This window comes from Gigantopelta aegis, chromosome 9 (assembly GCF_016097555.1).
Source record: "Gigantopelta aegis isolate Gae_Host chromosome 9, Gae_host_genome, whole genome shotgun sequence".
NCBI classification, from domain to species: domain Eukaryota; kingdom Metazoa; phylum Mollusca; class Gastropoda; order Neomphalida; family Peltospiridae; genus Gigantopelta; species Gigantopelta aegis.
This window is the reverse complement of record NC_054707.1, coordinates 10,514,070-10,541,948: the sequence shown is the minus strand read 5'-3', so window position 1 is coordinate 10,541,948 and position 27,879 is coordinate 10,514,070. Positions and strand designations below refer to the sequence as shown.

Sequence of the window (27,879 nt, the reverse complement as noted above, 5' to 3'; positions counted from 1 at the left end):
ACAAATGTGTACTTGTGTTATCTATAACAAGTACGCATGGGTCACCAGATGTCTAGTTACAAATGTGTACTTGTGTTATCTATAACAAGTACGCATGGGTCACCAGATGTCTAGTTACAAATGTGTGTTGTGTTATCTATAACAAGTACACATGGGTCACCAGATGTCTAGTTACAAATGTGTGTTGTGTTATCTATAACAAGTACGCATGGGTCACCAGATGTCTAGTTACAAATGTGTGTTGTGTTATCTATAACAAGTACGCATGGGTCACCAGATGTCTAGTTACAAATGTGTGTTGTGTTATCTATAACAAGTACACATGGGTCACCAGATGTCTAGTTACAAATGTGTGTTGTGTTATCTATAGCAAGTACACATGGGTCACCAGATGTCTAGTTACAAATGTGTGTTGTGTTATCTATAGCAAGTACGCATGGGTCACCAGATGTCTAGTTACAAATGTGTGTTGTGTTATCTATAGCAAGTACGCATGGGTCACCAGATGTCTAGTTACAAATGTGTGTTGTGTTATCTATAGCAAGTACGCATGGGTCACCAGATGTCTAGTTACAAATGTGTGTTGTGTTATCTTTAACAAGTACGCATGGGTCACCAGATGTCTAGTTACAAATGTGTGTTGTGTTATCTTTAACAAGTACGCATGGGTCACCAGATGTCTAGTTACAAATGTGTGTTGTGTTATCTATAACAAGTACGCATGGGTCACCAGATGTCTAGTTACAAATGTGTGTTGTGTTATCTATAACAAGTACGCATGGGTCACCAGATGTCTAGTTACAAATGTGTGTTGTGTTATCTATAACAAGTACGCATGGGTCACCAGATGTCTAGTTACAAATGTGTGTTGTGTTATCTATAACAAGTACGCATGGGTCACCAGATGTCTAGTTACAAATGTGTGTTGTGTTATCTATAACAAGTACGCATGGGTCACCAGATGTCTAGTTACAAATGTGTGTTGTGTTATCTTTAACAAGTACACATGGGTCACCAAATGTCTAGTTACAAATGTGTGTTGTGCTATTTTAACAGTACAGTGAAACATAGATTAACAAACATTTGAGAACTTAGTAGAGGTTGAATTGCACTACATGAAGCCTTTTAGAATGACTTGCATCTTAATGCAAGTTGAATATATTATATGAGACCTTTTATGACTGGATGTTTCTGAATGGATGTTGAACTGTACAATAGTAGGCCATTTATGACAGGTTGTATCTGAATGGATGTTGAACTGTACAATAGTAGGCCATTTATGACAGGTTGTATCTGAATGGATGTTGAACTGTACAATAATAGGCCATTTATGACTTGTTGTATCTGAATGCATGTTGAACTGTACAATAATAGGCCATTTATGACTTGTTGTATCTGAATGCATGTTGAACTGTACAATAATAGGCCATTTATGACTTGTTGTATCTGAATGCATGTTGAACTGTACAATAATAGGCCATTTATGACAGGTTGTATCTGAATGGATGTTGAACTGTACAATAATAGGCCATTTATGACTTGTTGTATCTGAATGCATGTTGAACTGTACAATAATAGGCCATTTATGACTTGTTGTATCTGAATGGATGTTGAACTGTACAGTGATAGGCCATTTATGACTGGTTGTATGTGAATGGATGTTGAACTACAATAATAGGCCATTTATGACTGGTTGTTGTTTCATGGAGCTCGATTGCAGCACTCAAATTTAACCTTTAGACTACTAGATTAATTTTTGACAAAAACCACATTGAGTGGGTACACGTTTATAATTTTTACTCACATATATTCACCTAAATGTTTTATAAATACATAAGATAAAGTTCATATATGAATCGGTAAGTATTATTTTCGTGGGTTTTTGTAATTTTTATGATATTTTAGATCAGTTAATGGTGATTAAAATTAGGCAAAAAATTGAAAAAGTTGCATTTACTTACTGGCATTTGTGGCCAGCTGTCCAGTATTTATGTCCATTATTCCCGATAATGGTGGTTTTATGACCAGAATTGTTTTTTTTACAACAAACTACAATTCATATCCCAATATTAGGTGATTTTCGTTGTTGGTAAAACGATCAAATATATTATCAAATTAGCTGTCACAATCAGCTATTGATCCCTGAAAATGACCGCGATGTGCCACCATTGTTGTCAAGTGAAAAGACTTGCCAAAGACCACTTTTTGAACACAAAATTCTAATGTATTTTCCATTAAAAAACAACAAGCTACCATGCTGTAAAATATTCTGTTAAGAATAAAATGTTTCTGCTGAGTGTCATTTTCAAAACGGCGGGAAATATGAATTGGGGAATATATGCACTGTATAGAGTGTACAGTATGTCGACTGGAGTGACGTCGGGCAAGATATCTCGCCTGCAGTAGTCAGAAAGTTAAAAAGTTGTTACCTATGGCAGTTATTGATTGCTTTTGCCATGAGCAAAATGCTTAATAACAGCCATTTTGAGCCTGCCTATAGCAATTTTGAAGTAGTAACTTTTGTAACAAATAAGCACAAAAGTAAAAATTTTTTTTTTTTTATCCCTGAACAAAAGACAATAATATTTATTTAGTGGCAAAAAAAAGTGCTGTCTGTGCTGCCGTTAATTTCGAGTCCTGGGGTTAAATGTACTACATTAGACCTATGTCAGGTTGAAGAGATTACAAGTATTTTCGTCTGGTCTGGTCTGGTCTTAGTGTTTAACGTGCACATTCAGCGCAAGCTGTTTTAGTGCACGCCTGTCATGGGCTTCTCCATCCAGGGCAAGAAAGGGTTTGTAGTGAGTGGGCTTAGGGACCACCCACACTGGCATGTGCAAGAGAGCACCAGCAGCTCGACCAAGGTGGGTATAGTGGGCGGGGGTATATTGTCCTTGGTCAGCCGCAGGCGGGGGTGTATTGTCATATGTATTGGGTGTTTTACTACAGTTTACTGTATACTGGAGGTGGTTGTTTGAGCAGGTCTGACTGTAGTGTATGAACTGAGTAGCAAGCCACCATTGATTATGGGTTTGTTGCAGCATCTCAAGATCCTGGAGACACCCATTAACTTGCAGGGTTATTATTTTGAAATCCGATGCTGTTCGTGTTTTCTTATGGAATCATCTTCAGACAGTTTCCAGGGACAGGCTGTGTCTTGAGTTGGAGACAATACCGGTATTTTAAACCTAAACACCACAGTTAAATGCAGAAATGTACGAAGTCTTGTAAGTTATGTTAGTGCGTCTGGAGTTGGAGACAATACCGATATTTTAAAACTAAATACTTCAGTTAAATTGCAGAAATGTACGAAGTCTTGTAAGTGATGTTTGTGCATCTTGAGTTGGAGACAATACCGATATTTTAAAACTAAATACTTCAGTTAAATTGCAGAAATGTACGAAGACTAGTAAATGATGATTTGTGAATGCTTTTTTTTTTGTTGGAAATATTGTTGTAGCATATGTTATTTGTCTAAATGAATCATCTTTATTAATGGGAGTTCTGGACGAAATATCTAAATTTGTCATGGTGGATATGTGTGATTTGTGGCTAGCTGAATTTGGCATTTTCTGTATTAGATGCTAAAGTAAAACTAATTAAATCAAGTAATGTATTGTCCTGTGGTGTTGCACTTTGCCTGTAGACAAAGCACCTCACAGTGATCTATGGGAGCAAAACCATGCATGTTAAAGCATCATTTGAACTCTGTGTGGTGCAGAGATACAATTTTGAATACATTAATGGTTTTGTCATTTCAGTTTGACATGTATTCATCTATTATACGTCATCCTGATATAAACTTAATGAGAAATTACTGATGCTCCCTCTTTCATGGAGGAAACTATAAGCAACTGGGGGGGTTTTATTTCGAAAAATTACCAATGCTCTTTGTTTCATGGAAGAAACTATAAGCAACTATTTTTATTTTGAAAAATTACCAATGCTCTTTGTTTCATGGAGGAAACTATAAGCAACTGTTTTTGTTATGAGAAATTACTGATACTCTTTGTTTATAGAGGAAACTATAAAACAATTTTTTAATTTTTTTTTATTTAATTGCAGTACCAACTGACAGCGACATGCCACCAGAAACGAACTTCCAGCACACAGCCCTAATGGAACGAATGAACACCCCGTCCAATTCGTTCCAGTTCGACCTCGATGACGTGGCCCTCGAGGAGCAGGCCGGCTATCACATGGAGGCCAAGAGGGCCAAGAAGGGAGTCGGCATCGCTGGCAAGAGCATCGAGGAGGAGCTCTGTCGGATATGTGGCGACCGCGCCTCCGGCTACCACTACAATGCGCTCAGCTGTGAGGGCTGTAAAGGTAACCATATTTTTATGTTCTAATGTCAGAGGGTGGGGTCTGTTACTATCAGAGGGTGGGATCTGTTAATATCAGGGTGGGATCTGTTAATATCAGGGTGGGATCTGTTAATATCAGGGTGGGATCTGTTAATATCAGAGGGTGGGATCTGTTAATATCAGGGTGGGATCTGTTAATATCAGAGGGTGGGATCTATTAATAGCAGAGGGTGGGATCTATTAATATCAGAGGGTGGGATCTGTTAATATCAGGGTGGGATCTGTTAATATCAGGGTGGGATCTGTTAATATCAGAGGGTGGGATCTATTAATAGCAGAGGGTGGGATCTGTTAATATCAGGGTGGGATCTGTTAATATCAGGGTGGGATCTGTTAATATCAGAGGGTGGGATCTATTAATAGCAGAGGGTGGGATCTATTAATATCAGAGGGTGGGATCTGTTAATATCAGGGTGGGATCTGTTAATATCAGCGTGGGATCTGTTAATATCAGAGGGTGGGATCTGTTAATATCAGGGTGGGATCTGTTAATATCAGGGTGGCATCTGTTAATATCAGAGGGTGGGATCTATTAATAGCAGAGGGTGGGATCTATTAATATCAGAGGGTGAGATCTGTTAATATCAGGGTGGGATCTGTTAATATCAGAGGGTGGGATCTATTAATAGCAGAGGGTGGGATCTATTAATATCAGAGGGTGGGATCTGTTAATATCAGGGTGGGATCTATTAATATCAGAGGGTGGGATCTGTTAATACCAGAGGGTGGGATCTGTTAATATCAGAGGGTGGGATCTGTTAATATCAGAGGGTGGGATCTATTAATATCAGGGTGGGATCTATTAATATCAGAGGGTGGGATCTGTTAATATCAGAGGGTGTGATCTGTTAATATCAGAGGGTGGGATCTGTTAATATCAGAGGGTGGATCTATTAGTATCAGAGGGTGGGATCTGTTAATAGCAGAGGGTGGGATCTATTAATATCAGAGGGTGGGATCTATTAATATCGGAGGGTGGGATCTGTTAATAGCAGAGGGTGGGATCTATTAATATCGGAGGGTGGGATCTATTAATATCGGAGGGTGGGATCTGTTAATATCAGAGGGTGGGATCTATTAATATCAGAGGGTGGGATCTATTAATATCAGAGGGTGGGATCTGTTAATATCAGAGGGTGAGATCTATTAGTATCAGAGGGTGGGATCTATTAATATCAGAGGGTGGGATCTGTTAATATCAGGGTGGGATCTATTAATATCAGAGGGTGGGATCTGTTAATATCAGAGGGTGGGATCTGTTAATATCAGAGGGTGGGATCTATTAATATCAGGGTGGGATCTATTAATATCAGGGTGGGATCTATTAATAGCAGAGGGTGTGATCTGTTAATATCAGAGGGTGGGATCTGTTAATATCAGGGTGGGATCTGTTAATATCAGGGTGTGATCTGTTAATATCAGAGGGTGGGATCTGTTAATATCAGAGGGTGGGATCTATTAATATCAGAGGGTGGGATCTGTTAATATCAGAGGGTGGGATCTATTAATAGCAGAGGGTGGGATCTGTTAATATCAGAGGGTGGGATCTGTTAATATCAGGGTGGGATCTATTAATATCAGAGGGTGGGATCTGTTAATATCAGAGGGTGGGATCTGTTAATATCAGAGGGTGGGATCTATTAATATCAGGGTGGGATCTATTAATATCAGAGGGTGGGATCTGTTAATAGCAGAGGGTGGGATCTGTTAATATCAGAGGGTGAGATCTATTAATAGCAGAGGGTGGGATCTGTTAATAGCAGAGGGTGGGATCTGTTAATAGCAGAGGGTAGGATCTATTAATAGCAGAGGGTGGGATCTATTAATAGCAGAGGGTGGGATCTATTAATAGCAGAGGGTGGGATCTATCTCATTCAGGGCTTACCTCTGTTGGATATGTGGATGACCTTACAACCACTACAATGTGCTCAGCCGTGTGTCAGTGAAAAGGCATTTTTACATCTTAATGTCAGGGGTTGGGATCTATTAATATCAGGAAGTGGGGTCTATCTCATTTAGGTCTTAGGATTCACAGCTCTATGGTAATTACATCTCTGGATACCATTCCAATGCACTCAGCTGTGAGGGGTGTAATGGAAACCAGTTTTACATGTCTTAATGTCGGGTCGGGTGGGGTTGGGTTTGGGGTCCAGCTCAATTGGTTGTAGTTGGGATCCAGCTCAGTTGGTTGTAGTTGGAATCCAGCTCACTTGGTTGTAGTTGGAATCCAGCTCACTTGGTTGTAGTTGGAATCCAGCTCACTTGGTTGTAGTTGGGATCCAGCTCAGTTGGTTGTAGTTGGGATCCAGCTCAGTTGGTTGTAGTTGGAATCCAGCTCAGTTGGTTGTAGTTGGAATCCAGCTCACTTGGTTGTAGTTGGGATCCAGCTCAGTTGGTTGTAGTTGGAATCCAGCTCACTTGGTTGTAGTTGGGATCCAGCTCGGTTGGTTGTAGTTGGGATCCAGCTCAGTTGGTTGTAATTGGAATCCAGCTCACTTGGTTGTAGTTGGGATCCAGCTCAGTTGATTGTAGTTGGAATCCAGCTCAGTTGGTTGTAGTTGGGATCCAGCTCAGTTGGTTGTAGTTGGAATCCAGCTCACTTGGTTATAGTTGGGATCCAGCTCAGTTGGTTGTAATTGGGATCCAGCTCAGTTGGTTGTAGTTGGATCAGCCTACTTGAGGACAAATTGGCTTTTTTCCCCGATCTCAATAAGTTTGCCTCATGACTGATATATCATTGTGTGTGGCATGTGCTGTCCGGTCTGTGAGAAAGTGCTTTTAAAGGATCCCTTACTGCTCAAGGAAAACCTGTAATGGGTTTCCTCTGAAGACTGCTTCCATATTATCAAATGTTTGACATCCTATAGCCGATGGTTAATCAGTGTGTTATAGTTGTGCAATTAGACAACGCAGACATTACTTTACTTGTCTTAATGACAGCTGAAAAGATGTAAGACATGCAATAAAAATCTTGGTTGTACTATTAAGTCTATTACACTATTATGATGATAATTAAGCCAAGTAAAAACAAGAAATCCTCCTGGCTGCACTTTCATTGTACTTGGAAGAGGTATGAGCACTCCAGAGTTGTAATAAAGCACTCACAGGGTCTTAATGTCATCTTAATGTCATGTGTCATTATCTTGTTTCCACCATAAGTTGTTATTTTATGTGAAAAGTACAGTGTATGGCCATTCCATGGTTGTAGGAAAATGCATGTCAGTTAATTCTTCAACGGGGGTTCAGTCATAATCATAGTTCTTCCTATTTCCCGATAACAAATGTATTAAATTCATTCACACGTATCACTGTATTTCAGGTTTCTTCCGACGCAGTGTGACGCAAGGAGCCAGTTATAACTGTAAATATGGGGGGAACTGCGAGATGGATTCACATTGTATAACTGTATTTCAGGTTTCTTCCGACGCAGTGTGACGCGAGGAGCCAGTTATAACTGTAAATATGGGGGGAACTTCGAGATGGATTCACATTGTATAACTGTATTTCAGGTTTTTTCCGACGCAGTGTGACGCGAGGAGCCAGTTATAACTGTAAATATGGGGGGAACTGCGAGATGGATTCACATTGTATAACTGTATTTCAGGTTTCTTCCGACGCAGTGTGACGCGAGGAGCCAGTTATAACTGTAAATATGGGGGGAACTGCGAGATGGATTCACATTGTATAACTGTATTTCAGGTTTCTTCCGACGCAGTGTGACGCGAGGAGCCAGTTATAACTGTAAATATGGGGGGAACTGCGAGATGGATTCACATTGTATAACTGTATTTCAGGTTTCTTCCGACGCAGTGTGACGCGAGGAGCCAGTTATAACTGTAAATATGGGGGGAACTGCGAGATGGATTCACATTGTATAACTGTATTTCAGGTTTCTTCCGACGCAGTGTGACGCGAGGAGCCAGTTATAACTGTAAATATGGGGGGAACTGCGAGATGGATTCACATTGTATAACTGTATTTCAGGTTTCTTCCGACGCAGTGTGACGCGAGGAGCCAGTTATAACTGTAAATATGGGGGGAACTGTGAGATGGATATGTGGATGAGACGCAAGTGTCAGGCATGTCGTCTCCGCAGGTGTCGGGAAGTCGGCATGAAAGAAGAATGTGAGTCATTCAACCAGACATTCCACTGTTTCTTTCCTTTTTTTCTTTCTTTTTTCTTCTTTTTTCTTCTTTGTTTTTTAATCCCTCAGCACAGTTTCTTTCCTTTTAATTCCATCTTATTTCTCCCCAATCTGGCATCTTCTCCTATCTTTGAAATTCTTTTGCTGTCTACCCCCACATCCCAGTCCTTGTATCAACAGCTATAACAGATCTATGTATTTGTCTCTTGTGGCCATGCATACCACAGATCTACTACTTACCTTCAGCTTTATCTGTGAGGTTAGTCTGACGACTTCGGGGAGTGTTCGGTGGTTATTTCTGATATTGTTAAGAGGCACAAGTAACCCCCTACTATACTCATCTCCTCTGGCGGTTGTTCGTGAATGTCTTGAGTTAGTTAGACCAGTGACATAGTGTACTTTATCAGCATAAAAACGTAACACATTTCATTTGCTTTTATAGAATCAAGTCTACTGATACTGTTTGTGGTGATCCCCAATAATTCAATAATTGTGCCAGACTCACGCAGCTTAAGCATATCTTCCATTTGCGGAGACCTGCACTTGGTTATTTTAGGCTTGGTAGAGCTCTGTGCAGTATCAGGTTAGATGCAGGGCTCAAACTTGAGAATTTGTCTCCTACAGCAATTTTGAAAGGTTTTTGCCAGAAGCAAATTCCTCAACTGCAGTAATCATGAGGCTGCCAACAGCAATATTAAACAAGTAACTTTAAGTTTGCAACAGCAAAAAAAATGCAAATGACAGCAATATAGTTTTTATTTGACAGCAAAACCCCTCCCACAAAATAACTGCCATTGGTAGCTGTGGCAATTGCAGACAGCGCCGTTGTTAAGTTCAAACCCTGTAGTAGTCCCATAAGAGGGGTGGGATGTAGCCCGGTGGTAAAGCATTCGCTTAGATCCCTGTCGGTGGACCCATTGGGACTATTTCTTGTTCCAGCCAGTGCACCACGATTGGTATATAAAAAGCTGTGGTATGTGCTATCCTGTCTAGGATGGTGCATATAAAAGATCCCTTGCTATTAATGGAAAAATGTAGCTGGTTTCCTCTCTAAGACTACATGTATATGTCATAAGTACCAAATGTTTGTCATCCAATAACCGATGATTAATAAATCATTGTGCTCCAGTGGTATCTTTAAACAAAACAAACTTTAACTATTCCCCAATAATTCAATAATTGTGTCAGACTCTTATTATTCAGCTTATGCATATTTTTTATTTTTTAGTACATTTTTTAAATCGCTAATCCCATTGCTAGTGGATTTTATAAAAATTCTACAAGCCCTGTAATCATTATATGAAGTCAGTGCACCACGACTGGCATATCAAAGGCCGTAGTATGTACTACCCTGTCTGTGGGATGGTGCATATAAAAGATCCCTTGCTGCTAATCGAAAAGAGTAGCTCATGAAGTGGTAACAGTGGGTTTCCTCTCTCAATATCTGTGTGGTCCTTAACCATATGTTTGACGCCATATAACCGTAAATAAAATGTGTTGAGTGAGTCGTTAAATAAAACATTTCCTTCCTTCCTCATTATATGCTGTACGTTCCAGGCCTGCTATCTGACGAGCAGTGTAAGGCACGCGATGCCCGCCGTAAAGCCAAGGCTCGGACTCCATCGTCAAGCTCCGGCCCCAAGTCAAACGGCCCTCCCAGCATCAGCTCGAAGAAGATGGAGCCCAGTCCGGACGGCAACAGTCTGTCGTCGGACCCGGACATGCAGCTGCTGTGTGACGCCAAGTACGACCGGCGGTCCATGTCGCCCACGTCGATCATCTACGACAACCCTCTCGACAAGCTGTCCGAGTCGCAGCGCAGTCTCATCGAGAAGATCATCAGTCTCCAAGAGAAGTTCGAGTACCCCGACGACAAGGATGTGGAGCGCGTCACGGTCAGTCGAACGGAGAAACGCAAATATTTGGTTATCCTTCTCACTACTCGATTAATTTTTTTAATTTAAAAAAAAAAATGTTAATGGGGTACAAGTTTATAATTTTTACTCAAATATTTGCGCTTAAATTTTTTTATAAATAATATATGTAAAATAAAGTTCATATTTGAATCGGGGAAGTATTATTTTTCTGGGTTTTTCCTCATTCTAAAGATATTTTAGATCAGTTAATGTTGATTAAAATTAGGCAAAACATTTTAAAAGTCGCATTTAGTTATGGACATTTGTGACCAGATGTCCATTGTTTATGGCCATTATTCCCAATAGCAGTTTTTCTGGCCAGATTTCTTTTGGAAACGAACTCTGATTCATATCCCAATATTTCGTGATTTTTGTTGTTGGTAAAACAATCAAATTTATTATTAAATTAGCTGTCACAATCAACTATCAATTCCGCCATTGTTGTCAAGTGAATATACTTACTGAAAATAATTTTTTCAACTATGTGTGTTATGTGTGTGTTGCTGTTAACAGTGATATGTATAACAATTGCATTTGTTAGGTGTGTGTTTCTGTTAACAGTGATATGTATAAGAATTGCCTGTATTACCAGGGTGTGTTTCTGTTAACAGTGATATGTATAAGAATTGCATGTGTTACGAGTGTGTGTTGCTGTTAACAGTGATATGTATAAGAACTGCATGTGTTACGAGTGTGTGTTTCTGTTAACAGTGATATGTATAAGAACTGCATGTGTTACGAGTGTGTGTTTCTGTTAACAGTGATATGTATAAGAACTGCATGTGTTACGAGTGTGTGTTTCTGTTAACAGTGATATGTATAAGAACTGCATGTGTTACGAGTGTGTGTTTCTGTTAACAGTGATATGTATAAGAACTGCATGTGTTTCGAGTGTGTGTTTCTGTTAACAGTGATATGTATAAGAACTGCATGTGTTTCGAGTGTGTGTTTCTGTTAACAGTGATATGTATAAGAATTGCATGTGTTACGAGTGTGTGTTTCTGTTAACAGTGATATGTATAAGAATTGCATGTGTTACGAGTGTGTGTTTCTGTTAACAGTGACATGTATAAGAATTGTGTGTGTTACGAGTGTGTGTTGCTGTTAACAGTGATATGTATAAGAATTGCATGTTACGAGTGTGTGTTTCTGTTAACAGTGTTATGTATAAGAATTGCGTGTGTTACGAGTGTGTGTTTCTGTTAACAGTGACATGTATAAGAATTGTGTGTGTTACGAGTGTGTTTTACGACTGTGTGTTTGTATTGACAGTTGATCAACCCGGAGGACAAGGAGGCGTCTCCGCGCAGTCTGCTGTCCGACATGGTCCAGATGACCGTCCTCATCACGCACCTCATCGTCGAGTTCGCCAAGTGTCTCCCCGGCTTCCTCTCACTCAATAAGGAGGACCAAATCATTCTACTTAAGGTAGGACCTAATCATTCTACTCACGGTAGGACCAAATCATTCTACTCAAGGTAGGACCAAATCATTCTACTCAAGGTAGGACCAAATCATTCTAAGCTAGGTAGGACCAAATCATTCTACTCAAGGTAGGAACAAATAATTCTACTCAAGGTAGGACCAAATCATTCTACTCAAGGTAGGACCAAATCATTCTAAGCTAGGTAGGACCAAATCATTGTACTCAAGGTAGGACCAAATTGTTCTACTCGAGGTAGGACCAAATCATTCTACTCACGGTACGACCAAATCATTCTACTAATGGTAGGACCAAATCATTCTACTCGAGGTAGGACCAAATCATTCTACTAATGGTAGGACCAAATCATTCTACTTGAGGTAGGACCAAATCATTCTACTCACGGTACGACCAAATCATTCTACTCGAGGTAGGACCAAATCATTCAACTCGAGGTAGGACCAAATTAGTAATTAATCATTTCTGTAAAAAAAAATTGTGTGCAAGATCTCGTCTTCCCATGACACATTTTGTAAGCCAAACTGATATCATGCCAGACAATAAAGTCATAAAAAATATAATCATCAAAATAACATATTTGAGTATAAACATTGGTAATATTCCAAACATAATTCAACAATAATAACATGAAATAATATCGTTCTTAAAATGGAACAGCCCCCCCTCCCTTAGAAATAAACCTCTCAAGATATGGAATGATATATATTTGTTTAAAAATAACAATTAAACTTTTATAACTGAAGATAAATGTCATCATGACTTTATGTTTTACATTACATGTTTAGGCGTCATCAATGGAAGTGATGGTAATTTCATCATAACTTTATGTTTTACATTACATGTTTAGGCTTCATCAATGGAGGTGATGGTAATTTCATCATAACTTTATGTTTTACATTATATGTTCAGGCGTCGTCAATGGAGGTGATGGTAATTTCATCATGACTTTATGTTTTACATTACATGTTTAGGCGTCAAAAATGGAGGTCATGGTAATTTCATCATGACTTTATGTTTTACATTACGTATTCAGGCGTCGTCAACAGAGGTGATGGCAATCCGTGCTGCTCGTTGTTACGACATGGAGAGTCGCGCCATCGTGTTCGCGAGCGGTCTGCCCTGCACCCTGGAGAACATGCAGGCGACGGGTATGGGGAAGTACGCGGAGCTGGTGTACGAGTTCTGTCACAACATGGCGCGAATGAAGACCGACAACACGGAGTACGCCCTCATGATCGCCATCTCCATCTTCTCAGGTGAGTTATTGCCATCTCAGTTGTCGCTATCTCTATCTTCTCTGGTGAATTATCACCATCTCAGTGTTCTCAGGTGAGTTGTCGCCATTCTCAGTGTTCTCGGGTGAGTTGTCGCAATCTCACTTTTCTCAGATGAGTTGTCGCAATCTCAGTCTTCTCCGTTGAGTTGTCACAATCTCAATTGTGTAAGGTGAGTTGTCGCAATCTCAGTCTTCTCAGGTAAGTGGTGGTCGCCATCTCAGTCTTCTCAGGTGAGTTGTCGCCATCTCCATCTTCTCAAGTGAGTTATCGCCATCTCAATCTTCTCAGGTGAGTTGTTGCCATCTACATCTTCTCAAGTGAGTTGTCAACATCTCCATCTTCCCAGGTAAGTTGTTGCCATCTCTATCTTCTCAGGTGAGTTATCGCCATCTCAGTTGTTGCCATCTATCTTCTCAGGTGAGTTGTCGCCATCTCAGTTTTCTCAGGTGAGTTGTCACCATCTTAATTTTCTCAGGTGAGTTGTCGCCATCTCTGTCTTCTCAGGTGAGTTGTCACCACTCTCAGTGTTCTCAGGTGAGTTGTCACCGTTCTCAGGTGAGTTGTCACCATTCTAAGTGTTCTCAGATGAGTTGTCACCATTCTCAGTGTTCTCAGGTGAGTTGTCACCATTCTAAGTGTTCTCAGATGAGTTGTCACCATTCTCAGTGTTCTCAGGTGAGTTGTCACCATTCTAAGTGTTCTCAGGTGAGTTGTCACCATTCTAAGTGTTCTCAGGTGAGTTGTCACCGTTCTCAGGTGAGTTGTCACCATTCTAAGTGTTCTCAGATGAGTTGTCACCATTCTCAGTGTTCTCAGGTGAGTTGTCACCATTCTAAGTGTTCTCAGGTGAGTTGTCACCATTCTAAGTGTTCTCAGGTGAGTTGTCACCATTCTCAGTGTTCTCAGGTGAGTTGACGTAATCTCAGTCTTCTAAGGTGAGTTGTCGCAATCTCAATTTTCTCAGGTTAGTTGTCACTATCTCAATTTTCTCGGGTGAGTTGTCGCCATCTCAGTTTTCTCGGGTGAGTTGTTGCCATCTCAATTTTCACCATCTCAGATTGCAGCCAGCTATTATACATTATTAAACTTAAAGGTTAACTGTGTATTAAAATTATTGACCATGACCTGTACGGTTGCTGCCATCTCAACAGTGATTTTAATATGAATAGAAATAACAGGTGAAAGGAAGTAGAAAGATAAGAATGAGATAGAAGTCTCAGGAGAAAAAGGAAAGGAAGCAGTTTGGTTAAAAAAAAGAAGGAAAAAAAAGAAGAGAAAATATGTTTTAATTGACTGAAAAAGCAACATAATAAAATTGTCAGTTTTTATAAATAAAAACAAGTTAACACCATTACGAATAATATCATTTCTTTATTTTTTTTCTTTCAGAGCGACCTGGTCTAATAGAACAGAAGAAAGTAGAAAACATTCAGGCCACGTACGTAGACTGTCTTCACAAATACGAAAACGCCAAACGGCTGCGTGGGGGGAGTGCACTGGCCAAGTTCCTAACTCGACTGTCGGACTTGCGGTCGATCAGTGCCGAGCACTCGAGTTTGTTGGTTGACCTCGAGAAGTATGGAGAGAAGCTGCCGTCACTAATGACCGAGATGTACATTATGCCTCCAGAAGGCACATAATGTTATTCCCGCATGTTATGATATTGTTCACTTGTTTGTTGGTGTTCAGTATGACATGTAATGTGATAGTGTGATATACTCTTCAACCATACTGGCGCACAAAGGATGATGAAAACTTTTTTTTTTCATTTGTTTTTTTTCTTCTTTTTTTCATGACTGCATCGACAGTTCAGGTTCAGCCAGGACAACTGAAAGAATCTTTCATTTTGTTCAGGTTTTTTTTTTTATGGTTTTTTTTTTAAAACAATGTAATGCATTTCAAATACAGGAAATCTTGGTCTATTTCCTCAGTGAAGACAAGGTAACAATACACTTGTGACTATGATTTGAATCCGTTTGTTTACATTGCCGACGGGAGATTTCTGTCCAAATTTGACAACAGTACTGCTCAGGTGGAGAATACTTCACAGACCAAAGTTTCAGGTGGAATCTTCAACAAAACAACAACAAAAAAAGTAATAACAAATGTGCCTTCTGTGTTAAATTGTGGTGAAGCATTCTCTTTAACTGCGAGTAAAGTATTTGAAACAAGGAGCCAGTTAGTCAGCTTGGACGGAGTTTGTCAACTGGATGAAGTTACTCAATATTTGATCCCAGTGGACAACATTGTACTACTATCTTCGTAGTTCGAACCCAGTGAGAAAACAAGAAGAAGAAGAAGAAGAAAACTACTGGCTGTTGAAATCCCAGTAGAATTCGCTGCACTATGGAACTGGCTGTAGGAATCCCAGTGAGATAAAACAACAGTACTGCACCATTCCCCCAGATCTAAACTGTTTGCCGATCGGGAAAAACTCTATTTGGTGTTAGTTTTTTTACTGAGCCGGTCTTCAGGTGTTTCAAATTGTACGGACTGAGGTACCGAATATTGACTTGTACGGATAAGATACCTAATATTGACTTGTATAAACTGAGGTACCTAATATTGACTTGTACAGATAAGGTATCTAATATTGACTTATACAGACTGAGGTACCTAATATTGATTTGTATGGACTGAGGTACCTAATATTGATTTGTATGGACTGAGGTACCTAATATTGATTTTTATGGACTGAGGTACCTAATATTGACTTATATGGATTGAGGTACCTAATATTGATTTGTATGGACCTGAGGTATCTAATATTGATTTGTATAGACTGAGGTATCTAATATTGATTTGTATGGACTGAGGTACCTAATATTGACTTGTAAGGACTGAGGTACCTAATATTGACTTGTCCACACTGAGGTACCTAATATTGATTTGTACAGACTGAGGTACCTAATATTGATTTTTATTGAGTGAAGTACCTAATATGAGGTACCTAATATAGACTTGTATGGACTGAGGTACCTAATATTGACTTGTATGGAGTGAAGTACCTAATATTGACTTGTATAGACTGAGGTACCTAATATTGACTTGTATGGAATGAAGCACCTAATACGAGGTACCTAATATTGATTTGTACAGACTGAGGTACCTATTATTAATTTGTATGGAATGAAGTTCATGATATTGACTTGTTATGATACAACTGGTTTTGAGAAAGGCAGCTGTTAATACTGTAACTAGTGAGTCTTCTGTGATGAAATATCTAGTATAGTGTATATATTACTATATTGTTGGAGAGTGATGCTATATCTAGAATATTGTACATATTATACTGTATTGTTGCAGAGTGCTTGATATAACAACTTTCAAACAGAAACAACTATTAAGAAGAAAAAAAAAAAATCCTTTTTTTTTGTTGTTATATATATGTTTAAGCCTGTTTAAAGGTTTTTAGTTATAAAAAAGTTTACATTTTTATTCTTAAATATGTAAATAAATTTAATCCAGTTACTATGACAAAATCACATTTTTGTTGTTAAAAAGTTTAGTTCTTTAAAAATCTACAATTTTGTTTTAAATACGTGAAAAAATTTAAGCCATTTTAAAGGGTTTTAATACTATTTTATACAAACTCTTCGTATTCTGTGAGCAAATTTTCCAAAACTGTAACTTAAAAAAAAAAAATTTAAATATCGCCATAGCAACTTGTCTACCTCGCAAAATAGATGCCTTTTAATTGTGTATCTGAAGCTATGGTTTGAAGTTTGTGATTGATATTGTTTTGCTCCTCAGTTTATTTTTACCAGTATCACTAGGCTTTTAAACGAAGGCTCAAGTATATGTATGTGTCTAAAATTCCCAACTTCCCATAAATGGAAAGTAAAATATTTAATATTGAAAATAATTTTCCTAATCTGGATATTGATTTTTGGTTGTCAGTACATTGCTTGTTCTGGGGTGTTGTTAAACATTTATTCATTCCAATGTTCAATCAATCAATCAATCAGTTATTTGACCCGTGTTTAGATCCACTGAAGGTTCAAGCAGGTCTGTCTTGGGCACATTCTCCGAATTTACCGGCAAATTTTCCAAGACAGGTTTCCAATATTGCAGACCCAAGGTTGTGGTAACTAGATTTGTTTAGTTTTTTTGTTTGTTTTTTACTCCTTTTGAACTTGAAGACCTGACTTCTTTTTTTTTTTTCTTTTTTTTTGACTTACTAACACCTTGAAATATGTGACCATGTCTGTGAAAAAGAGTACAGATGAGGCGTTAAGTCATTCACAGTAAACGTTGTTTAAAATGGCGTCATTTGGAATGTCAATGTGGCATCTGTGAGGCACAAGCTTGTTGGAAATGATATCAGCATGTAAGCATTTTATTTATTACCTACCTGGTGAATGTCTAGGTGTGTCATACAAATTTCATGTACACCACCAGGTGGATTTGAGTTGTTCAATGACATCATCAGACCTGTTAACCTTTGTCAAAAAGCAGGAGATTTTTTTGAAAGAACACGATTTAACACAAAATTACAAGTTTTAAAAAATTATTTAATAAATTATATCAACTCTACATAATGTCATGTATACGTGTCAACCTTAGATCTTGGCATTAAAAAAATAATAATTAAAAATTAATTATATTTTATTATTAAAAACAAGTTTAAAGTTTAAATATTATTATGATGATCATTTCGGTAAACGATGTCATCTTCCTATGTCCTAGCTCAGTGCGTTCGCATGTCTCATTATGTTTTAGTAACTGTCAGATTTTTACATTATTTAAAGGTTGATAATAAATAAAATACCACATTAATTTTCACTAGATTTAATTTTTACTGAACTCGATAACTTCCCATGGTATTTTCCCTCACTTTCATTCATTCAGATGACAAGTGCATGTATCTTTGAACTGAAATATGTTCGTCATCTCACTTGTGACCACTGGCTATTAAAAATGCCAAAATAATATTTTTCTATTTTCCTCTCGTCTGTACACTTTTTGTAGCCACGGTCACATATATGTACATGCTTAGTAGTCTGGGTTTTTAAATTTAATTTTTAAACTATTACAATTCGATATTGTTGTGTTATAAGCATTATTCTTAATGTAGATTGGCTGTGAACGAAAAGGAATGGGAATTTGGTGGTGTTAATTAATTATAGTCTATAAATAGATGCAGGCTGATTGAATTAAGTCATTCATTGAGATTATATCGCAAGTTTAATTTTTAATTTTTGTAATTTATTTTAATTAGTCCTTACAATCAAGATCTAAGGTTATATATAATGTGCTTATTTCTCTACCTATTCTCTTTCCTGTGACCAGGATAGGTATGTGCTACAACAGCTTGCTCTGAATGTGCACGTAAATCCCTTTCACTTCACTTCACTTCTACCTATTGGCCTTCTGTTATTGCTTACCAATGTTTAGGGTAAGGTTGGTTTCATGTTTTTTTGTTTGTGTTTTTTAAATATTTATTTTAAAACACAATGGTCTAACTTAAAATCGATGCATATCATACATACACTATTTTATCATTTTAACTTGTAGCATTTCTTTAAAAATTTGGTTTCATTGTACTGAAACAGTGACTAAAAAGTACTAAAGCCTCTAAAATAGTTTTATTTAGTCTCTATGCTATTTAAAAGGTAATATTTAAACTTCTTCCTCAGAAATAAGTTTAATTTTTTGCTTCATTTTGAAAATGGAGAATTAAAAAAACAAAACAAATTATGTTCAAAAGCAAAACTATTGTTATAAATGTAAAAGCTAGTGTTCACATTATGTAAACCGGTTTTGAAACAATATCCACAGATTTAGTTTTATTGTTTTATCATTTGATTTGTTATTCTGCATGAAGCATTGTCTGTTCATGTGTAGGCTAACTAGATCAACTATTGCATCAGTCTTTCCAGACTTTTTGTTTCACATCACACACACAGTCACTCATGTTTAAGCCATGTATATACCATATTCTCATTCATAATACTCGGATGGAAACCCATTTCCAAAAATATGGATGCTTGTAGACTGACTAGTGCATAGAACTTAGCAATATTATCACATACATTACATAGTGGCTTAGACATGGGTATCTATCTATATATATCACACCCCTGACCAACAACTTAGACAGTGGGTATCTGTACATCACACACCTGACAGACAACATAGACATTGAGTATACAGTATATATATCACACACCTGACAGACAACATAGATATTGAGTATCTATATATCACACACCTGACAGACAACATAGACATTGAGTATACAGTATATATATCACACACCTGACAGACAACATAGATATTGAGTATACAGTATATATATCACACACCTGACAGACAACATAGACATTGGATATCTCTATATATCACACTTCTAACAGACAACATAGACATTGAGTATACAGTATATATATCACAGATCTGACAGGCAACAGAGATATTGAGTATCTATATATCACACACCTGACAGACAACATAGACATTGAGTATACAGTATATATATCACACACCTGACAGACAACAGAGACATTGGATATCTCTATATATCACACTTCTAACAGACAACATAGACATTGAGTATCTATCTATATATCACACACCTGACAGACAATGAAGACATTGAATATCAATATTTATTACATCCGTTACAGACAACATAGACATAGACTTTATATATGACACTTCTGACAGACAACATAGACATTGCTTATCTCTATTACATAAACATTCAGAGTTCATGTATCACAATCCTGACAGACAACATAGATATTACATATCTATATATCACACCCCTTACAGTCAACATAGACATTGAATATATCTATGCATCACACCTCTGACAGACAACCTAGACATTGCTTATCTCTGTTTATCATACTCCTGAAAAACAACATAGACATGTATCTTTATATTGCACCTCTTACAGACAGCATAGACATTGAATATCTCTTATATCACACTTCTGACAGACAACGTAGACATTGAGTATCTCTATGTATCACATTCCTAACAGACAACATAGACATTGCTTATCTATATATCACACGCCTGACAAACAACAATGACATTGATATTTATATATTACACAGCTGACGGACAGCATAGACATGGAGTATGTATATATCACATACCCTGATACACAACATGGACATTGAATATCTATATATCACACACCCTGATTGACAACATGGACATTGAGTATATATATATCACACACTCTGACAGACAACATGGACATTGAGCATCTACATATCACATACCCTGATAGACAATATGGACATTGAGTATCTATATATCACACACCCTGATAGACAACGTGGACATTGAGAGTATATATATATATATATTACACCCCGATAGACTAGATATACCCTTGACTGACAATATGGTGTCATTTTGTTGGGCAGAAAGGAAATATTTGTTGTTAGGTTTGAGGCAAGTGAGTATTTGAAATTTTTGATCATTAACATTTTGTAGAAGTTTTATTGTTGTCACACAGCATTCTCATAGCATATTTCTGCTTCAGAGCTGGATTATTTGTTTATGTATGCATAATAGTTTATCACTTTTGTACAATTTGTTTGTTTTTTAATCTCTCATCTCTATTAATAATTGTTTAATGTATTGCTATGGTTTCTGTTGGTAACAGTTTATTATTCAGTGTTTAGTTGTTAAGTTGTCTGTATTGTTATTTATCATTCGTTTGAAAAGCTACTGTTTTTTTTGTTTTGTTTTTTTAGTTGTTTAACTACAAGTGTATTATCATTCATTTAGCTTGCTAAGTTGTTACACAGTTACGTTTTTCTCAATTAATAATTTGTACCTTGCACAGCAAACATTTTTATCAGTGTTACCATGGTAACCACACAGGTCTTTTATGTAGCACTATAGCAGTTAAAATTATAAAGCAGATTTTCAAAATGTAAAGAGCTTAATTTGGAAATGAAAAGTATACACCATGCACCTTTCTTAGTGGTAGATTACAAACTGTCTGGGAGAGTGGACTACTTGGGGAGGGAGGGAGGGGGGTTAACTACCTGGGGATGATAATACTTGGGAGTTCATTCTACATGGGCTTCTCTTTCCAGTTAGCAGTTTTATAACTGTATTTTATTACTACTTTTATGTGAAAGAAAGATTTTCTCACAAAAAAGTAAATATATTTTTTTTTGCCATATAAAAGTATGAATTTTCCTACATGGAATGTGATTTTTAATTTTTTTTTTTTTTTTTTTTTCAAAATTGAAACTGATCTCAGAGGGTTTAGTCTTAAATAAAACCTTTATGATTTTTTAACAAATGTCTGGCAAGTATAATGTAAGAATATTTTTTGAGCTTCATAATATGTGAATATGTAAATATTTCCTTTTGAGCACGAAGGTTGCCATGGTAATGTCTCTAGTTTCATTCGGTTGTATTGATTTTTAATGCCAAAACACATTTGATTTCTTATTGGCCTGCTGATATTTAGTTTTTTAGGCAAAGTAAAAGTGAAATGCTTAAACTCAGGGAATTTTTTTTTTTTTTAATCAGTATTTTCACTGGATTTTTGTTTTCTTTTGTCAATCCAAGTTATGCATGACCGAAACAGCTTGATCAATTATTGTTATTGTAAATTCATTTATCTGCAATAAACTTGTAGTATTACATTTTGCTAAAATCTCGAAAAACTGAATGTCTTAGAAGAGGCTCCATATTTTCTCATGTTTACGGAATAGCACATTTATTTAGTCCCTGCTCAGCATGATATGAAGTAAAAATAAATAAATGCAGACATTAATAGATGTATTTACAAGTTAATAATCACCATGTGTTATAGTATACCCATTGGAAGAATAAAATAATGCGGTGATTTTAGCTTTAAATTTTCTAGGACATAGTTGGGGGAGGGACATACGTGTGTAAGTACATGTAGCCTGGATACTACTCTGGCATTTGGGGGAGTGGCTGCAGTGATGGATCCAAGTTTGTATGCAGGGGAGGGTTTATATCCAACTACTTAATTGGAAGTTATATATTAGCTATGAATTCACTTTAAAATTAAGTGGCCCCCCCCCCCCCCATTTCCCCCCTGGTGAATGGGGTGGGGTCCAGACACCTTCGACCACCCTCTGAATCCACACCTGGGTTAATTAATATATCTTTGAGGACACACACCTCTGACTATAAGGGATTTTTCTTCTTTTTTTTTCAGTCTAAAAAGAGACACAATTTAATTTTAGTTTTAAAATTGTCATGCATGCTGGTATTGGTACAACATTCGTTGAAATAATTAATTGAATCAAATGCAGACTCTCACATCAAACATGCAGGTATAGTGGCACGCCATGCTTTATTCCACTTGTTAGCAAGTGTAACTGTTGTTGAACCACTCTAGATTACTTACAGCCAGAGTGTTTCCAACATGTGAATGAAGCATGCGACTGTCTTGCAGTTAAATACAGCAATTAGAATATACATGTACTCACAAACCACCCCTTATCAATTTAACCAGTACTGACGTCTTTAGCGTTAGTCCGACGCCATATAACTGTAATTAAAATGTGTTGAGTTCATCGTTAAATAAAACATTCCTTTTTTCTTTTTTCTTTCTTGCACTTTTTTTCTTTCTAGGACAGACAACAGACAAATAGTTATTTACACACATATGACATTTTGATATCTGAAATTGGTGGTTAATTGCATTCAGGGAGTCTGTATTATGTTCAGGGAGTCTTATGTTTAATTACATTCAAGAAGTTAGAGGTTAATTATATTCAGGGAGTATAGTGTTTAATTACATTCAAGGAGTTAGTTCAAGGAATTGGTGGTTAACTATATTGATATTCAGTGTTTTAAATTCCATTCAGGGAGCCGGTATTTAATTACAATCAGGGAATAATATATTTAAAAAATATACTGGTAGTAATCATGTGTGTGTGTGCTTGTATATTTTGAAGATGATATTTCAAAAACACGATTATAAAGTTATTGTATTCCATATTTGACAAAGAATGCTCCTTTGCTGGTGATTTTGCCTTCTACAAAGGGAAGTAATTCTTGAAGAGATATTTTATGTCAGGCTTATCTGTACACTTTTTCTCTTTCTTTAAAACTAATAATAGGTGTAATTTTGACTTTGACATATTGTCATTTACTCATTGAGTAACCCTGCTTGTTATTGGTGTTATTATAATGCAGTCAACTACTTCCTACCCAATTCTGTTTTAATCAAGGGAAGTATAATGCAAATAGTCAATATGACAGGTGCCTTGCTAGAAGTGTGCTTTCCTGAAAGAGAAGATAACTCATGTTGTTTGGTCATTCTTTCTACCTAGGGAAATGGCAATGCAGTAAGGGGCTGATCACCTTTATCAACATTTACACAGGTGTAAAGAGAATATTCCTTATTGTTACCCGGCCTCTACCTCGTCCTAAAAGTGTACATAAAAATTGTAGATTTTTTGTTTTGTTTCGCCTTCACGAAGTAAAAAAGCAAGATAGAGGTATTACTTTGCGACTGGTGGCAGTGGTGGCAACAACAGCATAACTTTTGCCAAGTTTTGCATCAGATCAGTTTCTCAGAAACTATTTAAGTCCTAGGGCAATGAAACTTGGTTTATAGTTGCACCTATGGATGTTCATCATAGTGTATTGAAAACGTTTATGGTAGGCGAGAGGCATTTAATTCCGCAGAATTTATGTTTTAAAGGTTGGGGTTGTTCTTTTTTCAGTTTAAAAGTGTATGTTGGCAATAATGCCCATGTCCTCCACCCCAACAAGTGAAAATGTTGACAACTGTGAACAACCTTTTACTGGCTTGCTCCTTGCATTAATAGCTTGTGAATTCAGGGATTCATGCAAATTCATGCAAATACCATTACTGTGTTTCATGTTGCCATCAGTAGAACAGCTTTAAATAGTATCTGTCAAACACATCTAAATCAACTTCTTTCCAACCAATATCTATCTACCATTTTCAGGGCTAGATAAGGGTCAATAGAAAACTTCACTAAACTATCTATTAAAGGTCAAAGGTAGAACCCCCTACCCCTACCCCTACCCTTACCCCTATCCCTATCCCTCTCCCTCTCCCCCTCCCTCTCCCCATTACTTTCCAACAAAGTGTTAATTATTACATCAAATAAAATGTCTCATGTTTTTAAAATTTGCAACTGGAGAGTGACAGAGGTAGTCCTGAAGTTTTAAACAGCAAGAAAAAATATATGGAGTATTTTTCTGAAGTAGATATGTATGTATGATATTAAAAAAACATTGTTATACATTTTTAGGTTTTTTTGTTTTAATGATGTGCCTTTTGGAGAGTGGAACATTAATATGACTATCTCCAATGTTATTTGTCACGGCAGCAGTTTTAGGACAGTGCTTCTTCTTGTTATGTCTCGAACATGAGCTGTGAACGGTTTTATTCGTGTTCAAGAACTTGTTACTCAATGTAGACTGTATCATCTCGTCCATTTTGTGTGCAAAACAAAATTGACTTCTTTTAAAAAAAATATTTGTGAAAAGGAATATGAAAATTAATTAATTAATGTCAGTATTGTTTGAGTTGTATAAAATTTGCAGATCGTTATTGTGAAATGACCTGTTTTTTGTTGAACTGTGAATTAAATGGCATTGTATATCATACTGGAGTTATTGTGGCTGTGTTTCAACAATTTTAATTTCAGTGAAAACAGAAATGTATTGAGTCTAATTGATTGATATTTTTTAAATGAAGGGTTAAGTTATTTTAAAATTGTTTTAACTTAAAATGCATTGATCTTATACCATTTTCATTTATATCAGTTTCAAGGTTCACATTTACTGTATTTTTAAAACATACTTGAAATTTTTTATTGGTTTAAACTAATTAATCTGTGTGCTCTAGTGGTATCATTAAACAAAACAAACTTTAACTTTAATACAAAGCGTAAAATTATCCTCTAGTTCTCTTTGACATAACAATTCTGTCTTGAAAATAACTTAACTCTTAAAAATTTATAATCCGTAAGTTAAGTCTGGCTGTTTTTGAAAAGGATTTTCAAGCAAAATTATTGATTAACGAGCACATACAAATACACACTATCTATTTTAACTATTTATACCCTTTGGGAGTTTTTGTTGGCATGAAGTATAAACAAAATCATCTTTGAAAAAAACAGCGGACTGTCTAAACCGGATTAAAAGGGGCCTGACAATGTGCTAGTTTACACAAATTTCAGCCATATCATTGCCATTGAACAGAACTCTAGATCATACTAATTTTTACATAAATCTGGATTACATAAAAAGCTGGTTTAGACAGAAATCTGGTTTAGACCAATCTGGTTTAGACAGAAATCTGGTTTAGACATATCTGGTTTAGACAGATATCTGGTTGAGACAAATATCTGGTTTAGTCAGATATATGGTTTAGACAGATATCTGGTTTAGACAGATATCTGGTTGAGACAAATATCTGGTTTAGTCAGATATATTGTTTAGACATATCTGGTTTAGACAGAAATCCGGTTTAGACAGAACTCGAGATTACACAAGTGTTTGGACAGTTTATTATGTGTTTAACTCCTATGTGCAGATGTATTTTGTGTTGATGATTTGACAACACTAATTTGGTTATGTGAATGATATCGGCCGGCTCAAGGTATATACTGGTATAGTTTTAATATATTAAACAATGTGAACTTAGAATTACTGTAGTTTGTAGTTGATATATGTATTTTTATGACAGTATGCCTCTGTTGTTAGAGCAACCTTAAAACAAACAGGTTTGTTGTGCCTGATTGATTCATTCAAATCACCCTGTTGCATTTTTTACCCATTTTCAATCAATTTTTAAAACTTTTTTTCTTCTCTTGAAATAAACTTTGAAAAATAATCATTAAAATGTTTAAAGGTTGGATTGCTGGAAACAGTTGTGTTAAATAGCTTGGTATCTATGGTAGTTTTAAAACATTGTTTTTTGGTTTGGTTTTGTTATTGAGAAGTAAACAGTTGTTATTAATATGTGTTTTTGAAATATCTTTAGTATGTTAAGTTTTCTTCCAGTGTGGCTTGATGATGTCAACAAGTATGGGATTATGTTTAAAATGGACTAGTGTTAAGAGTTAGTGCTTAATTAAGTAACAGTGTGTTTAGTTCGCACCCTGGTAAATATACTCTTCAAAAAAGTAGGGGAACTCTAATAAGAATTTACAATTGCCAAAACTGTAAAGTATATTAGCTGTGGGGAATGGTTATATGATAATAGTTAATTAATTGGACAAACATTACAACCAGTAGTTCAGTATTACAGTAGGTTTTATGACCACCAAAGATCTTGAAGGACGATCGGGGTCAGAAGTGAAATTTTAAAGTTGATGTTTTTTTATCAATAAATCGCAAATTCGAACAATAAAAATGACTGAAAACAAAACAATAACAACTGTATGATCAACAGAATAAAAACAATTGACAGAAATAATGTTCCACAGTGATTAATCGACCTTCCTGGAAATTGTCAAAATCGAGAATGACACCCCACACACGTGTACGGAGCAACTTTAATTTTTTTAATTTTTTTATGGTGGTAGTGATGGTGTTCACATTCATTGGAATTCCTAGTACAAAATGTGTTAAATTTTAAACCTAACTTTTACCATCACATTCACCTAATACTTGTTTCTAGTAGTCCTTAGTCCAAGTAGGATTCACTATGGTAATTGCACTATACATTGTTTTTTGGACATTTTCTCTCTTTCTCTCTCTCTGTTTTTTAAAGAGATTAATATCTTTGCAATCTGTAAAGTTTTGGTGTACTATCTTGGGCAGCAAGGCAGCATTTAACACACAGTTTGAGACAGTTTTACACCACATATCAGGGAATTCACTGGGGACAACTCAGGGAATCTTTCTAATCATCCTGCTAGTCTCTGAATCATCAAGCTATTGTTTTTCCATATGACTGGCATGAAATCATTCCGAACTGGCAGCGCCAAATTGATAGGCTTCCAAGAAGTACAGATTTATTCGTATTTTAAAACGTTCGCATTGTACATCTCAAAAAAATACATCTTGGAGCTGGATTTGGAGATATGTTGCAAGGAATAATTAATGTATAGTACAGAAGAGAAAGTCAATTGTTTTCATATACATGTACGAATTAAAGGGACTGTCCTGAGTTTGATGCCATTGTAAGATGTTTCTGAGTAATAAACGGAGGATATTTCATGTTTTTTGTGAAATATGATTTATATTTCATCTTGTAAAGTTTGCAATCATATATCACAAGTCGTGCTTGCGCGAAGAGTGTGATACGATTGCAAACTTCACAAGATGAGATATAAATCATATTTCACAAAAAAACATGAAATTTTCTATTTATTATATAACTTTTGGCAATTTACCTTTATTTTTAAAATGCCAGTAGCTAAATAGTTCCAGTTTTCTTACAATGAAGATAACACTTTCTAAAGTGACGATAACACATTTTAGAGTGAAATAGTGAAATGTTTACTCTAAAATGTGTTATCGTCACTGAGTGACTGATAACACTTTTATTTCACTGATATTTTTACATATTTCACTAAATATTATGTAATAAAATTCTGTAACAACTAAAATTACGTGCTAAATACAGATTCTTGTTTAGAATATCAATGTCAGTATATTCAATGTGTTTTTCATTGTCTGAATTTAAGTAGCCAAACTGGATTTGGTCTTTCAGTAATTTTGTATGTACAAAAAAATACATATATTTGGATATACAATATAGTTTGACCTAGTACAAAC

At 36.4% G+C, this 27,879-nt stretch overlaps 1 protein-coding gene across 2 annotated transcripts in view; it reads left to right on the top strand.

The window, feature by feature from the left end:
• Positions 1 to 26,113, top strand: part of LOC121380533 (ecdysone receptor-like) — a 112,851-nt gene extending 86,738 nt beyond the window's left edge. For both annotated transcript variants that reach the window (XM_041509378.1, XM_041509379.1), the window contains exons 4-9: positions 4,066 to 4,329; positions 8,352 to 8,492; positions 10,070 to 10,407; positions 11,701 to 11,856; positions 12,906 to 13,128; positions 14,539 to 26,113. In XM_041509378.1, the coding sequence (XP_041365312.1) occupies positions 4,066 to 4,329; positions 8,352 to 8,492; positions 10,070 to 10,407; positions 11,701 to 11,856; positions 12,906 to 13,128; positions 14,539 to 14,789 (1,373 nt within the window). In that variant the 3' untranslated portion in view covers positions 14,790 to 26,113. The remainder of the gene's footprint in view (positions 1 to 4,065; positions 4,330 to 8,351; positions 8,493 to 10,069; positions 10,408 to 11,700; positions 11,857 to 12,905; positions 13,129 to 14,538) is intronic.
• Positions 26,114 to 27,879: the final 1,766 nt, after the last annotated feature.